The 14,489-nt window shown below is 36.7% G+C and overlaps 1 protein-coding gene across 1 annotated transcript in view; it reads left to right on the top strand.

The window, feature by feature from the left end:
- Gsk3b (glycogen synthase kinase 3 beta) overlaps window positions 1-12,861 on the top strand; it is a 142,246-nt gene extending 129,385 nt beyond the window's left edge. Inside the window, exon 11 of the mRNA XM_042667341.1 lies at window positions 7,444-12,861. Coding sequence (XP_042523275.1) covers window positions 7,444-7,511 — 68 coding nt within the window. The 3' untranslated portion in view covers window positions 7,512-12,861. The remainder of the gene's footprint in view (window positions 1-7,443) is intronic.
- The last annotated feature ends 1,628 nt before the right edge of the window (window positions 12,862-14,489 follow it).

Here is a 14,489-nt window from a genome sequence, read left to right as displayed (position 1 = left end):
TTCCAACAAAAATACAATAATGCATTTTGGGGATAGATGCTTTTTTTTTTTTTAAGTGTTCCTCAGTGTTCTAGTCTATGGTCTACATAAAGAGATTAACTATATGGCATTAACAGCGCCCTCTATTTATTTTTTTACATAAGACCTTAAAATATTCATGCCCACAGCTTTTCTTACCTTCAGTTTCCCTTTCCATAAAGTAGACATACTAAATAAATAACTTACAGAATTGTGAGAAAGAGATTGAAATCTTAAAAGTTCTTAGGCCTTTGCCTGCTAATTCAGTAGGTCCTTAGTAAAAGAGAACTGCTTTTTATTTTTTGTCTTACTGTTAAGAAAGGACAGATCCAGACTTGTTTAGGAGGGGGAAAAGCATGTTATTTAAGATTGACATACATCTTGACAATGAAAGAATCTGTGACTCAGGGTAGATTGAACCTGTCTCTCAAGCATAAACAAAGCTTTCTTCACAAAAACATTTCAGGGTACAAAGAAATAAACTTGCAGTCTACAAAGTTCTACATCTAGAGTATCTGAAACTGGAAATGCTTCAAATTTAAAGTTTTCAAAGTCAGAAACTCTTAATCATTCACACTAAGTATACTACAGCAGTACTGAGCCTAGCATGGCCTGGGCTTAATTAAGAATATGAACCCCTAAGTTACTGAGTCAGTTGGCTTAGTTGACTTAAGTCATTCTGTTAGAGAACATACATCAAAATTAATACTTGTAGAGGCAAATTCACTTGCAGTTAACAAAACATTATCAATAACATGATAGTGCCTATTCCAATAGCCTTCTATTGTGCCTTCTAATAATCATCTAAAAATAGTTTTAGATCACCAAAATAGGAATTCAGAAGCAAAGCAAAAACTTGAGATTACCATCTGATCATTTAAAATACTATTTCTACTGATGCTCAGCACAACTGCAGTTTAGATTCTCTTTGTCCAGACCACGGTCTGGACAAATGACTATCTCAGAATCTTCCATGTTTATGTCTGGCTTAAGTAAGAATGAAATTCTCTTAGATCATGTGGACCTAGGATCAAAGCTTAGTCCTAAAGCAGGTACAATGGAATTGACTTTGGGTTTGTTGGTTGGTTTTTGATTACTAGTAGTAGCCAAAGCTATTAAATGATTTCCAAATGTTAGGTCCTATTGAATTTAAAAATAGAGGCCGACATTTTGGTTAATTCTATATTGCTCTTTCTGGAAATGAAGAAAATAGACCTTTTCTTAAATTTTTATTTTTTTGTTGTGCCCTTTGCCTAAAATCCTATTGTGGTTATCCTAGGAATTTATAAATAATTGTTATTCTCTATGTTCTCTCCAAAAATCTTTGAGTAACAAAATGCAATTTCATAATAATTTTTCCCTTCCTTGAAAATTGTAAAGATATATTGTATCTTACTAAGCTGGATGATAAGCAGAGGAAATTTATTTTTGTAGGTGTTTCAATTATTCTTTGTGTTCAGGTAGTTACTGATCGATAGGCATTGATTAAAAACTTGTTGGTAAGCCCTTCAATGTATAATAATCAGAGTTCATACTTTTAATTCACTAATCACAAGCTTAGGGCCCTTATTTTCATGATAAATCTATTAAAAGGAAAAAAGCTACTGTATACAGCATAGGAATAATAAATAATAAATTATATAATAACCAAATTTTATATGTAACAAGTAAGAGAGCCAAGCTTTTGAATGGTCAGCAGTAGAAAATATCTCCTCTTTCTTCTTTTTGTGCTGGTACTGGGGCTTGAACTTAGGGCCATTTTTTTGCTTACAGCTAGTGCTCTCATGGACATTAATTGAAGATAAAGTCACATACTTTTTTGCCCAAGCTGGCTTCATACGGCAATCATCAGATACCAGCCTTCTAAATAGCTAGGATCATAGATGTAAGCTACTAGCAGCCAGATGGATTGTGTGTGTGTCTGTGTGTGTGTGTGTGTGTGTGTGTGTGTCTGTGTCTGTGTCTGTGTCTGTGTCTGTGTCTGTGTTGTCTGTCTGTTGATTGTGGGGCTTGAACTCTGAGCCTGGGCCCTCAGCTCTTCTGCTCAAGGTGAGTGCTCTACTACTTGAGCCACAGTGCCACTTGTGGTTTTCTGGTGGTTAGTTGGAGATTAGAGTCCCATGGACTTTCATGCCCACACTGGCTTTGAACTGCGATCCTCAGATCTCAGCTTCCTGAGTAGCTAGAATTACAGGCGTGCGCCTGGCAGGAAATTATTTTAATACACATAGAATCTCCACTTTTATGTGGTCATAAAAAGCAGTTGTTATGAATACTATAAATATTTACAGACATATTCTATGTGGGAAAAATTCTTAAATCTTAGGATACATGTTGACAACTATGGTCAAATGTATGTTTGAATGTAGATAAGGATTAGCAAGTATATAATTAATAGGTAAAGGATGCTTTTATATTTTCTCTCCCAAAACTTTCATATTATTTTCCTTTTTAAAACACTTTAGTTATCTTGGTGCATTATAGTTAAATGTGACTCTAAAGAACTTCTTGAAAATAACACATAACATAAATCGCTCTTTATGGAATGAGAGTACTGTGTATAGTGACCATTGGATTTATGATCAGATCAGTTGAATGTGAGATGTGGTAGAACATTTTACCCTTTAAGTATTATGTCCAAGAGTGGTATCACAGGATTATCCTTTCTTTTTAGTATTCATTTTGATTTCTGTACTGTCTATACCAATGTACATTCCCAACAGCAGAGTATGAGGCTTCCTTTTATCCCTGGATCCTCACCAGCATTTACTGTAGTTTTCTTGACAACAGCTTATTTTGACTGAGGTGAGGGAAGTCTAATGTTTTGGTTTACATTTCATCTATGGCTAAGGGTGTTGAATAATTCATGTTCTTATTTTCCAGTTATACTTCTATTGAATACTGTTCATTTCTCCATTTCTTGATCGGATTTATTTGTTCTTTTGGTGTTCAATTTTTGCAGTTTCTTATTCTGAATATTAATTGTTTGTCATATGAATAGCTGACAAATTTTCTGCTGTTCTGTAGGCTGTCTGTTTACTCTGCTAATTTTTCCTTTGTTGTACAGAAGCTATTTAATCCGTTACAGTCACATTTGTTAATTCATGTTATTATTTCCTAAGCTATTATTGGAGTCCTATTCAGAAAGCTGTTGCTGTTTTCTTATATATTTATATACTATATATAAAATATAAAACATTTCAAGACTTATATAAGGTCTATGATCCATGCTGGATTTATTTTGTACAGAACAGATCTAGTTCAGTCTTCTACGTGTAGATGTCCAGTTTTCCCAATACCATTTGTTGTAAAAGCTGTCTTCAGCATATATTTTTGATAGCTTTGCCACATAGCTATAGTTATATAGGTTTATTCCTGGGTCTTCTAGTCTATTCACGAGGACTATGTGTCTGTTTTTGTTCCAAAAGCATGCTGCTTTTGTTATTCTGGTTTTGTAATAGGCTTCATTCAAATGTGAAACCTCTAGCATTGCTTTTTGCCTAAGATTTGTTTTGCTCCTCATGGTCTTTTGAACTTCCATATAAATTTTAGGGTTTTTGTTTTTTTATTTTCATGAGGAATGTCATTAGAATTTTGATAAGGATTTCATTTTATCTGTAGATCAACTTGGTTAATGTAGCTTTTTTTCCACAGGAATTATTCTGCCATTCCATGAATATAGAGAGATCTTTTTTATCTTCTAGTGTCTTCTTTAATTTGGTTCTTCAGTGTTTTGTAGTTTTCATGGTCAAAGTCATTCATTGTCCTAGATAAGTTTATTCCCAGTTTGTTTTTTGTTGTATTTTGTTGTTTTGTTTTTTGAGGTTTTTGTGAATGGCTGTATTTTCCTGATTTCTCAAGCTATTTGTTGTTGTTACTGAGAAAAGCTACTGATTTTTTATGTCAATTTTGTATTCTGTTGTGCCAAGAGATTTTAGGTAGAGTCAGTAGGGTCTTAAGTATAGGTTATTATCTATAAATAGGAATATTTTGACTTCTTCCTTTTCTTTTAGAATCCCTTTTCTTTTTCTTGCCTTACTGCTCTGGCTAGGAATTCAAATACTTCAATTGAATAAGAATGAAGAGAGTAGATACCTTTGTCTCATTCTTGACTTAGAGAAAATGTTTTCCTCACTTGGTATGATATTGTTTATAGATTTGTCACATATAGACTTTATTGCTATGAAATATGTCCTTTCTGTTCCTAGTTTCACGAAAAAAGGCCTGAAACTTGATAGGCAAGTATTCTACCACTTCAGCTATGTCTCTAGATGTTAAATTTTGTCAAATGCCTTTACATCTATTGTGACAACCTTGTGATTTTTGCCTTGATTTTATTTAAGGTGTTGTTTCACTTTTTTCTCTATGTGTGCATGTGTGTTGATACAAGAGCTTGAACTCGGGGCTTTTCACTCTTGCTTGGCTTTTTCACTCCAGGCTGATGCTCTTATCACTTGAGCCACACCTTTACTTCCAGCTGTTTGCTGGTTAATTGGGATGAGTGTCTCAGATTTGTCTGCTTGGCTGGCTTCATACCAACATCCACTGAGTAACTAGGATTACAAGTTGAGCCATTGGTGCCTGCTTCTGCTTTACTACCTTTATTGATTTGCATATGTTGAACCACTCTTGATCACTAGAATGAAATTAATTTGTTCATGGCATAAATGTTTTAATGTTTCAGTAGTTCTATTGAGAATTTTTACATGTATTCTCATCTAGAATATTGGTGTATAGTTTTGGGTTTTTTTGTTGTTGTGATATCCTTTTCTGGTTTTGATATCAAGTGATGCTGGTTAGTGTTTGTTCCCTTTCTAGTTTATGGAATGGTTTGAGAAACATTGGTGTTGGTTCTTTAAAAGACTGGTAAAATTCAACATTGAATCCATCTGCTACTGGGCTCCTCTTCATTGGGAGACTGTTACTGCTTCAGTCTCATTGCTTTTTATAGTTCTGGTTAAATTATTTATATCCTTTTGGTTCAGTATCCATAGGTCATACGTGTCTAGAAATATATCCATTTCTTAGAGTTTCTAATTTCTTGGAATATGTTTTTAAAATATTCTCTGATCATATGTGAATTTTTATTTTTTATGAGGTCTGTTTTTCATCTCTAATTAATTTAGGTTTTTTTCTTTCTTAGGTTTGGCCAAGGACTTGTCAGTCTTATCTTTTCAAAGAATAATGCTTTATTTCATTGCTTAAGTTTTCCATTTCGTTAGTTCCTACTCTGATCTTTATTATTTCTTCCCATCTACTAATTTCAAGTTTAGCTTATTCTTGTTTTTCTAAAATTTTGAGATTCATCATAGGTTATTTATTTGAGATCTTTTGACTTTTCAATGTAGGTACTAACAGCTATAAACTCCCCTCCTAGAACTACATTCTCTGACATACCAAATTCAAGTATATTGTATTTTAGTATTAACTAGATTCTAGGAATTTTCTTAAATTTCCTTCCTGATTTCTACCATGACCCACTATTTTCATTCAAAGTGTATTACTCAATTAAATATGTTTATGTAGTTTGTGTTTGCTATTGATTTTTCATTTTATTCCATTATGATCTAGTAAGATATAAGTAACTTTCAGGTGCTAGTGTTTCACACCTGTAATCTTAGCTACTCAGGGTGTTGAAATCTAAGCATCTCAGTTCAAAACCAACCTGGGTATGAAAGTCCATGAGACTCTTATCTACAGTTAAGCCAAAAAAAGCCAAAAGTGGGCTATGGTTCAACTGGTAAGGTGCTAGTCTTGAGCAAAAAAGCTGAAGGACAACACCTGAGTTCAAGCCCCAGGACTTAAGTACACATGCACACACGTTCTCTCTCCCCCCTCCCCGCCACACACACACACACACACACACACACACACACACACACACACACACACACGAAGAGAAAAGAAAAGCTATTTCAGTAATCCTAGCAACTGATATCTAAGGATTACAATTTGAAGCTATCCTGGACAGGAAAATCCACAAAACTCTTACTTTCAATTAACTACCAAAAAAAAACTGGAACTGGAGATGTGGTTCAAGTAGTAGAACACTAGCCCTGAGCAAAAAAAGCTAAGGGACAGTATCCAGACTCTTGAGTTTAAACCATACAACCAACATTACCCAGCCCCCTCCCCCCCAAAAAATATCAATTTTCCTCTATTTGTTAAGATTTGCTTTATGGCCTAAAATCCATATTTTAGAAAATAAAAATTTCCTATGTTCTTGGCTCTAAAGTAATTACAATTAATATTATCTTTTATCTTTTTTGTATGCATGGACTAAAAGTGCTTTTCTTCTCAGTTAGGGTTATGCTCTCTTGTGGATGAAGCTAATTTACTATGTTATATATAGTGGTATATAATATTTAACGTTCTAGGACTGTGCCATAATTTATGAAACTAAGTCCTTGTTTATTCTTATTTAGGAATTTGGAAAAGAAATATTGTTTTTTAGAGTAGCTATAGAAATGATTAAATTTTCTTAAGCAGTAAGGGAATGGTTAAGTTTTCCTTGGGATCTCTTATATCTCACTCTAGCTTAATAAATTCAAAGAAAGATAAAGGACCAAATGTTTGCACTCAGTCCTTTCATTGTTTATGCTACTCATCATAAGACATGGGAAATTACAGATCCCTTCCGTTGTAGAGAGACAGAAATTTCTGGTATGCTTTTTTGGTATCATTAACTTTGGTGGCCAAGAATACTAGGGAGGTAGCTGTTAGAAGTTGCCCATCCAAGTCAAACTACTTCTCTTGCTCAGGACTTAGGATGAAGTCTTTGGGAGGAATATTTGGCCAGCAGTACATTCCCCATCACTGTATATACAAATGAAAGCCACTGAAAGAACAGTCTGTTGTCTATCCAGGATGGAGAGCCAGCCAGTCTGGACACAGATACCCACTTAAATGCCAACAGGTGCCATGAAATAATAGATCTTTAAAAGGGGATAGGAGATAGAGGTTAGCTGTGAAGCTGACCTTGGGGAGATCAGACAAGATACATGACTGCAGAATGCTTTATTGAACGAGTGAACGCATTAAGAGAACAGTGGCTACTTCTTGTGTGCTGATTGTCTTCCATCTCTGTTAATAATGGAAAATGACAGCAGGTAGGAAACAAGCAACTGGGTTTGAATTACACTGACCCATATGTCTTTCTTTCATTCACCATATTTGGAACATAGCTCAGAATGCAGTAAGAGTTTCCAGCTGTGCACTATTCATTTATTTTCAAGTTAGCATGCTAGAGTCTTAACTCAGCATTTATGTATTGTCAGTCCTGTAAAGGCATGAGCTTAGGTCTTAAGTGGGAAGAAATTCAGGTTTCATCCCAATAACAATACAGCTCAGTCTGTAGTTGAGGCAATGGACTTGTTCTGAGTGTTAAAGCATTGCTTATGCATTCTTGGGACTTTTAACTTGCAGATGCTAATGCTGGAGACCGTGGACAGACCAATAATGCCGCTTCTGCATCAGCTTCCAACTCCACCTGAACAGTCCCAAGTAGCCAGCTGCACAGGAAAAACCACCAGTTACTTGAGTGTCACTCAGCAACACTGGTCACGTTTGGAAAGAAAATTAAAAAGAGAAAAAAAAAAAAAACTTGTTCATTTTAGTGTTCAATTTTTTTTATTATTGTTCTTATTTAACCTTGTAAAATACCTATAAATACAAACCAATTTCATTGTATTCTCACTTTGCAGGAGATCCAGGGGGCGGAAGGGCTGCTGGGAGGGGAAATCGGAGCACTAGAACACACAATCTCTCTCCCGTGACAATCTTTTTTTTTTTTTTTTTTTTTTTTTTTTGTCAAAAGTCTGCTGTTGTGTATTTAAAAACAGGGCTCCTGCCTCATGCCCCTTCCATAAAAGAAGAAAACCTTGTTCTGTGCTGAAGTTTTCTTGAACTTTATTTTCTCTTGAAGTCTAGCATAAGACTTTGGTATAGTGCACAACTTGAAATTGGTTGGGAGCTTAGCAGGTATAACTCAACAGGGACTTAAATGTCACTTGTAAAATTAATGCATATTCTTGGTATTTGAGGACTTGCCTTTGGCATATGATGGCAGGTGTGGCAGGCAGACAAAAATAAAAAACAAAAAAGGATACATGTATCTTTTGTAACCCAGGGAGGTTAATAAAGTTTGTAACTACAAGAGAAGTTTGTAAGTTGATTGGTTAAGGTTTGTTTACATGTTCGCAGAACTCTGCAAGTGGATCTTTGTTTGCCTGACCAAAGGCTCTCTGCAAGTCATACAGTTTTAAACTGGTTCCCTAGGAAGAGATTGGAGAGTATTGAGCAAGCCATCTGCATGCAAGGCCAGAGTCTGACAGGCCTAGGGGAGGGGCCAGGCCAGGGGCAGATCTCACCACTGTGAACGAATTTGTCCAGAGCTTTGTCTAAAGTTACTTCCCGTGGAGAGATACACTTGAGAAGAGGACATTATAGATAAATAATGTGAACTGTAACAGTCTACTGCTTTATTTTTTCGTTTTTTGAATTGAAAATCAAGTTTGCGGGAATCGCCACATTCTACTATAGTTTTAATTTTAAATCCAAATCTAGAATCTATTTAATTTCAGCTTTTTTTAAACTCATGCTTTTTAAATTTATTTATTGATGCATGTCAGATAGGCCATGATTTTAGATGGTAGGAATATTAAAAAGTACACAGCAAAATAATAAACAGTCACCTGTACCTGCTGACTTTATAGGAAAACTAATTCTATAAATGTGTGTATATGTTATATATACATATTCAATACTGCCTTTTTATTTCTGTCTACAATATCAAAGTTGACTGGTTGAAGCATGAGAAGAATGTTTCCCCCACACCCAGTTCAGAGTTTTTGTTTCTGTTTTCTTTGTTAATCAGTGAATGGTGTAAGAATCAGTCTCTTGTTTTTGAAGAAAAAGCAATATTCCTTGGAAAGCAAGGAGGATTGAAGGATTATGTTTGCAGTGAGGAAATAGATTTTCATAACTAGTTTTTTTTTTTAAATACTTTTAAGGTTGGTATTTTCATGGGCCTTATATACTCTAAAAGAACCTTAGTCACCTTGGTGCTTATGGGCCATTACTTGACCTATGAATCTTTAAGGCACAATCAGTTAGATCTTACTTTTAAAGATCACTTGAGTGATGGCCGCCTTTCCTTCCCACCCAGTCCTTCCCCGCTGGGATTAACTGTAGGGCTTCAGAGCTGAGCCCTAGGTTGTGTGTAGCCTCCTTTCACCCTTCTTATTGCCATCTTAGGTCATAGTAGGGGTCTCGTCCTCTGGGTGGTTAGGAAGTGCAGTCTCCTGGCAGCCCTCACACAGGCCCCAACACCCTATCCTGCTTAACCATTTGTGTGACTCCTCAAGAGTCATACTGCCTGCTGATACCCAGAAGGACAACTGTGAGCCATCTTAATTTTCACTCACTGTTTCGCTAAGCTCTTTGGGTCACAAAAGAGGTTTCTCAAACCTCTAGTTATATCAGAGTTCATGAGAAGGGAAACTTCAGTCAAACCAAATCCAACTGAACTTTCCTTTTTATAAAAAGTGCTTCTGAGAGTTAATTAAGATTTGAAATAAAAAAAAAAAATTACTTAGCAGCAGGGGATGACCTGGTAGACCATTTTCAGAAAGGATTTATAAAGAATCTGAACAGGCAGGTCCATGACAGAAATGGACCAGCTTTCAGATCAAACTGCCCAGCCAGATGTTTGGGTACAAACACTAAGCTGGACTCGGGGCACTTGCTAGAGTCCAGTAAGATCAATGCTTGTAAGAGAATATTTTCCCCCTACAAATGGGAGGAAGAGAAGAGGAGAGGAAAGTCAGATGCTTTTCTCTCAGTGTGCGTGTTTGGGTGTGTTTGCACGTGTGTGTGTGCATTCACATGCATGTGTGAGGGCAGAGGTGCACGATTTTTCTTTCTCAAGGATCATGGCAGGATCATAGAACTCTTTTATACAAGTGAGATCCAGGTCTCTGAATATCTGTGTAAATAATAATAATAATAATAATAATAATTAAAAGCTCCTCACCAAATTCAAGCTTGTACATTATATTTTCTTTCAATGTTTTTAAATTTAAGTTTTATTGTTTTGTATGTAAATATATGGACCCAGGAACTGTTATTAATGAGCAAAAAGTTACTGTTCAGGGCAGTGATTCTGTTTAATAATCAGACAAAATGTAGACGAGCTTTTTAAAGCCATATAGTTTTAACTCTGTACAGTAGGTACCGGCCTGTATTATTGTAACAATAACTCTAGCAATGTATAGTGTATCTATATAGTTTGGAGTGCCTTCGCTTCCATGTGTTTAGTTTTTTGTTTTGTTCTCTTTTTTTTAAAGTTTTAATTGATCTCCTTTATCCATGTCACACTGTCCATCTCTTTTCCCTTTGAGATAACAATATCTACCCCTCCAGATAAGTTTCAGTGACAGCATGCTCAGGAGTGGGAAGAGGAAAACATGTTTGTAATCTCATTTCATTCAAGCCTGGCCTTTGTTTTGGTTTCACTTTGTGCACAGTCCATTCAGGGACTCAGTATAGCACAGGAAGCTCTAGAGCTGGAGGATATAGAATAGATTACATCATACGCATCTGTTCCACAAACCCCAGCCCTGGGTCTTAGTAACAACAGATTCTAAGAGCCTTCTGTGCTGGCTCTCTCCTTATGTACTTCCTTCCCAAATGAGAGCAAGGGAGAAAAAAAGTGGGTTTTGTTTTTGTCTTCTTGTTTTTGTACAAATCAAGGTGTTTTAGTAGTACTGTGTTTTGTTCCATCAGTGATGTACATGCCTTCGTTGGCAGTTACTGGCGCCATGCTGATGGAGGGTCATTGTCTAACAAGGGAACTCTCCACCCAATCCTGCCACCTTTACCCCTGCTCCATGAAATGTCTTTTCATTTCTTTCTTAAGAAAGTTTCATTCTTATTGTGTGCCCAAAATGAAGGCCTTTTTTACTTTTAAGAAAAATAGTATTGTTTTGCCTCCAACTACTCCACATATGATGTCTTGAATAGAAAAGAAAAAAAAAAAAGACCAAAGGTTGCTATTTTTAAAACATCATGTGTTTGTTCCAGCAAGGCAGAAGACTGCACCTTCTTTCCAATGACATGCGTCATTTTTTAAAAAGTCCTCTTAATTTTTAGAGTCATCCCTTTGGTTTGTGTTTTAATAAAGGTATGCCTAGCCAGCCATCTTGTCTGCACCAATGCAAAGGTTTCTGAGAGGATTATTCATTCTCTAACCCTGTGGATATAAAGACACTGGCATTTTATTTTTCCTTTTCAATGAATTTGGAGTCTTCCAAAGGAAGTTTGGCCAATGCCAGATCCCCAGGAGTTTGGGGGTTTTGTTTTTTTTTTTTTTTTTTTAATCAGAATTGTATCTGATTCCTATTCATGTTAGTGATCATTGTCATCACAGAGACTAACATTTTTCTCCCCTATATGAAAGAACAAGCATGCTTTACAATGTAATCTGTCTTTTCTGGTAGAAATCTGAGCCACTGAAAATAAGAGAAACAACTAGAAGCAAAGTAGAGTCCCAGACTTAAATTCTACCTGTGAGAGTCTGAAAGTAATCCCTGGGTTTTGGATTATTTTCATGCAGATTATGCCGTTTTATTCAAGTTTGTTGCTCCGTTTTGCACCTCCACAATAAGAGTAAAGTGACAACCAGTACATGAGGGGTTCTCTTGACAAAGTAGACTTCCTTGTGGTAACTTTTTTAAGTTTCTTTTTCTTACTATATCTGTCTACAGGCAGATACAGATAGATGTATGAAAATGTGCTTGCCTGTAAAATTTGCATTTATAAATGTGTTGCCGATGGATCACTTGGGCCTGTACACATACCAATTAGCGTGACCACTTCCATCTTAAAAACAAATCTAAAAATTTATTATATATATATATATATAAAGGACTGTGGGTTGTATACAAACTATTGCAAACACTTGTGCAAATCTGTCTTGATATAAGGAAAAGCAAAATCTGTATAACATTATTACTACTTGAATGCCTCTGTGACTGAATTTTTTTTCATTTTAAATATAAACTTTTTTGTGAAAAGTATGCTCAATGTTTTTTTTTTCCTCTTTCCCCATTCCCTTGTAAATACATTTCGTTCTATGTGACTTGGTTTGGAAATAGTTAACTGGTACTGTAATTTGCATTAAATAAAAAGTAGGTTAGTCTGGAAATGAAATTAAAATTCACAAGTGTGTGGTCTTTATTTCAGTCCCACCCTCTTTCTTCACCCTACCTGTGTTGCCACTGTAATAATGTAGTCACATCACCCCACCCCCCCTAGGGAAACATGACTCTTTGTTACAAAAATCAAGGCGTCACCATCATGTCTCGTTCTTTGAAATAACCTTAACTCCACTGCATAGCCACAAGAGGTGCAGCTTCCAGCGTGGAAACCTTTGGATCTGATACTGAGGAAGGGTTGCTGACACTGCTTTGAAAAATAAATATCCCTGAAAGGGACAGTTGTAAAAATGTGTAAAAGCTGCTGTCTTTTGATTACTGTGTTCATACTTTGGTGTAGCTGTATTTTCTTTTAACTTTCATCCTATTAATAATGGTCTTTGGGGAGGGTCTCTGTAAAACATGAACACCACAAACAGTGGGGCTGTACCTACCAGGTAACCAACACATTGTGTTTGACTCTGCTCATTTCCAATACTGGATGATGTATGTAAACATGTTCTGTCTCTTAGTGCAAAAAGAAACATCTTTTTTTTTTTTCAGGGCTGGCTTAATTGTCAGGCCTAACCTAAAGGCTAGATAAAAGGTCATGTGACTGCTGCTTCAATAAAAACAAATTTATATTCGATAAAGTCTTGTTCTCTTTATTTGCCTTAACAATTTTTAATGGGGGAGGAAACACAAATAGCACTTGTGCTTGTAGCACAGGTCTACAACTGGCATGGATTCTCTGCTGCGCTAATTTGGAAATACCATCACTATTTGAACTGGGATTTGGTGTCCTGTAAGCTGTTCTTTTAGAATGTGAAAAGGCTCCTTTGGGATTTTGTAACTGCTTTTCTCCAGAAGTGAGGGGCCAGTCAACCTTCCCACATGATATGCTGTCCATATCAAAACATGACAGAGGCAGGTAAGTGCCAGGAGGTAGGCAATAACATATAGATCTATCCTCTGAACGCTGAATCTTCCCCTCCTGAGCCAGGAACTTGAAGAAAAGAGGCCACAGAGATGTCTAGTTCTTGTTTTAAAAGCTCAAAGAAGGGGGTAATGAGGAGGACATTGAAATGTTTGAGAATAAAAAAGTTGACTGTCTATGAAGCTGGGTGCCAGTGGCTCACGTCTGTAATCCTAGTTACTCAGGAGGCTGAGATCTGAGGATCGCAGTTCAAAGCCAGCCTGGGCAGGAACATCCATGAGACTCATCTCCAATTCACCACCAGAAAGCCAGAAGTGGCACTTGTGGCTCAAGTGGTAAAGAGCTTGCCTTGAGCTGAAGAGCTGAGGGTCAGTGTCCAGGCCCAGATTTAAAACCCCATGAATGACCAAAAGAAAAAGTTGAATCTGGCTCCTCATCCTAATAGAGAAACACGAAGCTGCTGAAAAGGCACCCTGTGCATCAGTGCATCTAATGGTGCATCTTAACTACTCTTGCAACACACTACATTACAATCTATGAGTCTTCCATTGATTTACTGTTTGGGGAAGCTGCTTGAGTGTTTTAAAAATGAATACTGGAAACAAGTTTTAGTGGCTCATTCCTGCAATCTTAGCTAGTTTCCAGAAGCTAAGTTTGGAAGGACGGTGGTTCAAGGCCAGCTGGGCATTATATGAAAGACCCCTCCTTAACCAATAATTGGGCATGGTGGCTTGCACCTATCAGAGACTGAGATGAGAATTGTAGTTCTAGGCCAGCTCCAACAGAAAAGCCCATGAGACTTCATCCCCACAAAGTTGACCTTCCAGCTATAATCCAGGCAGGAAGCAAGACCCTGTTTTCAAAACCAGTGTTAGCTGGACACCAGTGGCCCACATCTGTATACCTACCTACTCAGGAGGTTGAGATCTAAGAATTGCTGTTCAAAGCCAGCCCAGAAAAGTCAGTGAAAGTCTTTAGTTACCAGCAAAAAAAGAACAGGAAGTAGAACTGTGGCTCAAGTGATAGAGTGCCAGCCTGGAGTAAAGAAGCCCATTGAGAGACTAGTAAATCTAAAGGTAGGAGAAAGAATAAGTTTATTACTTTCACTTAGTGATTCCTCAAAAATTATCCTGCTTGGGGCTGAGAAGGTGGCTTAGTGGTAGAGTGCTTGCCTAACATGCATGAAGCCCTGGATTTGAGTCCTCAGTACCACATAAACAGAAAAAGCCAGAAATGGCACTGTGGTTCAAGTGGTAGAGTGCTAGCCTTGAGCTCAGGGACAGTACCCAGGCCCTGAGTTCAAGTCCCAGGACTAGCAAAAAACAAAAATCCTGCTTCTT

This window comes from Dipodomys spectabilis, unplaced genomic scaffold (genome assembly GCF_019054845.1).
Source record: "Dipodomys spectabilis isolate Male_0828 unplaced genomic scaffold, ASM1905484v1 ptg000017l, whole genome shotgun sequence".
Taxonomy (NCBI): Eukaryota; Metazoa; Chordata; class Mammalia; order Rodentia; family Heteromyidae; genus Dipodomys; species Dipodomys spectabilis.
The sequence above is the reverse complement of the archived record's forward strand: the minus strand, read 5'-3'. Positions and strand labels throughout refer to the sequence as shown.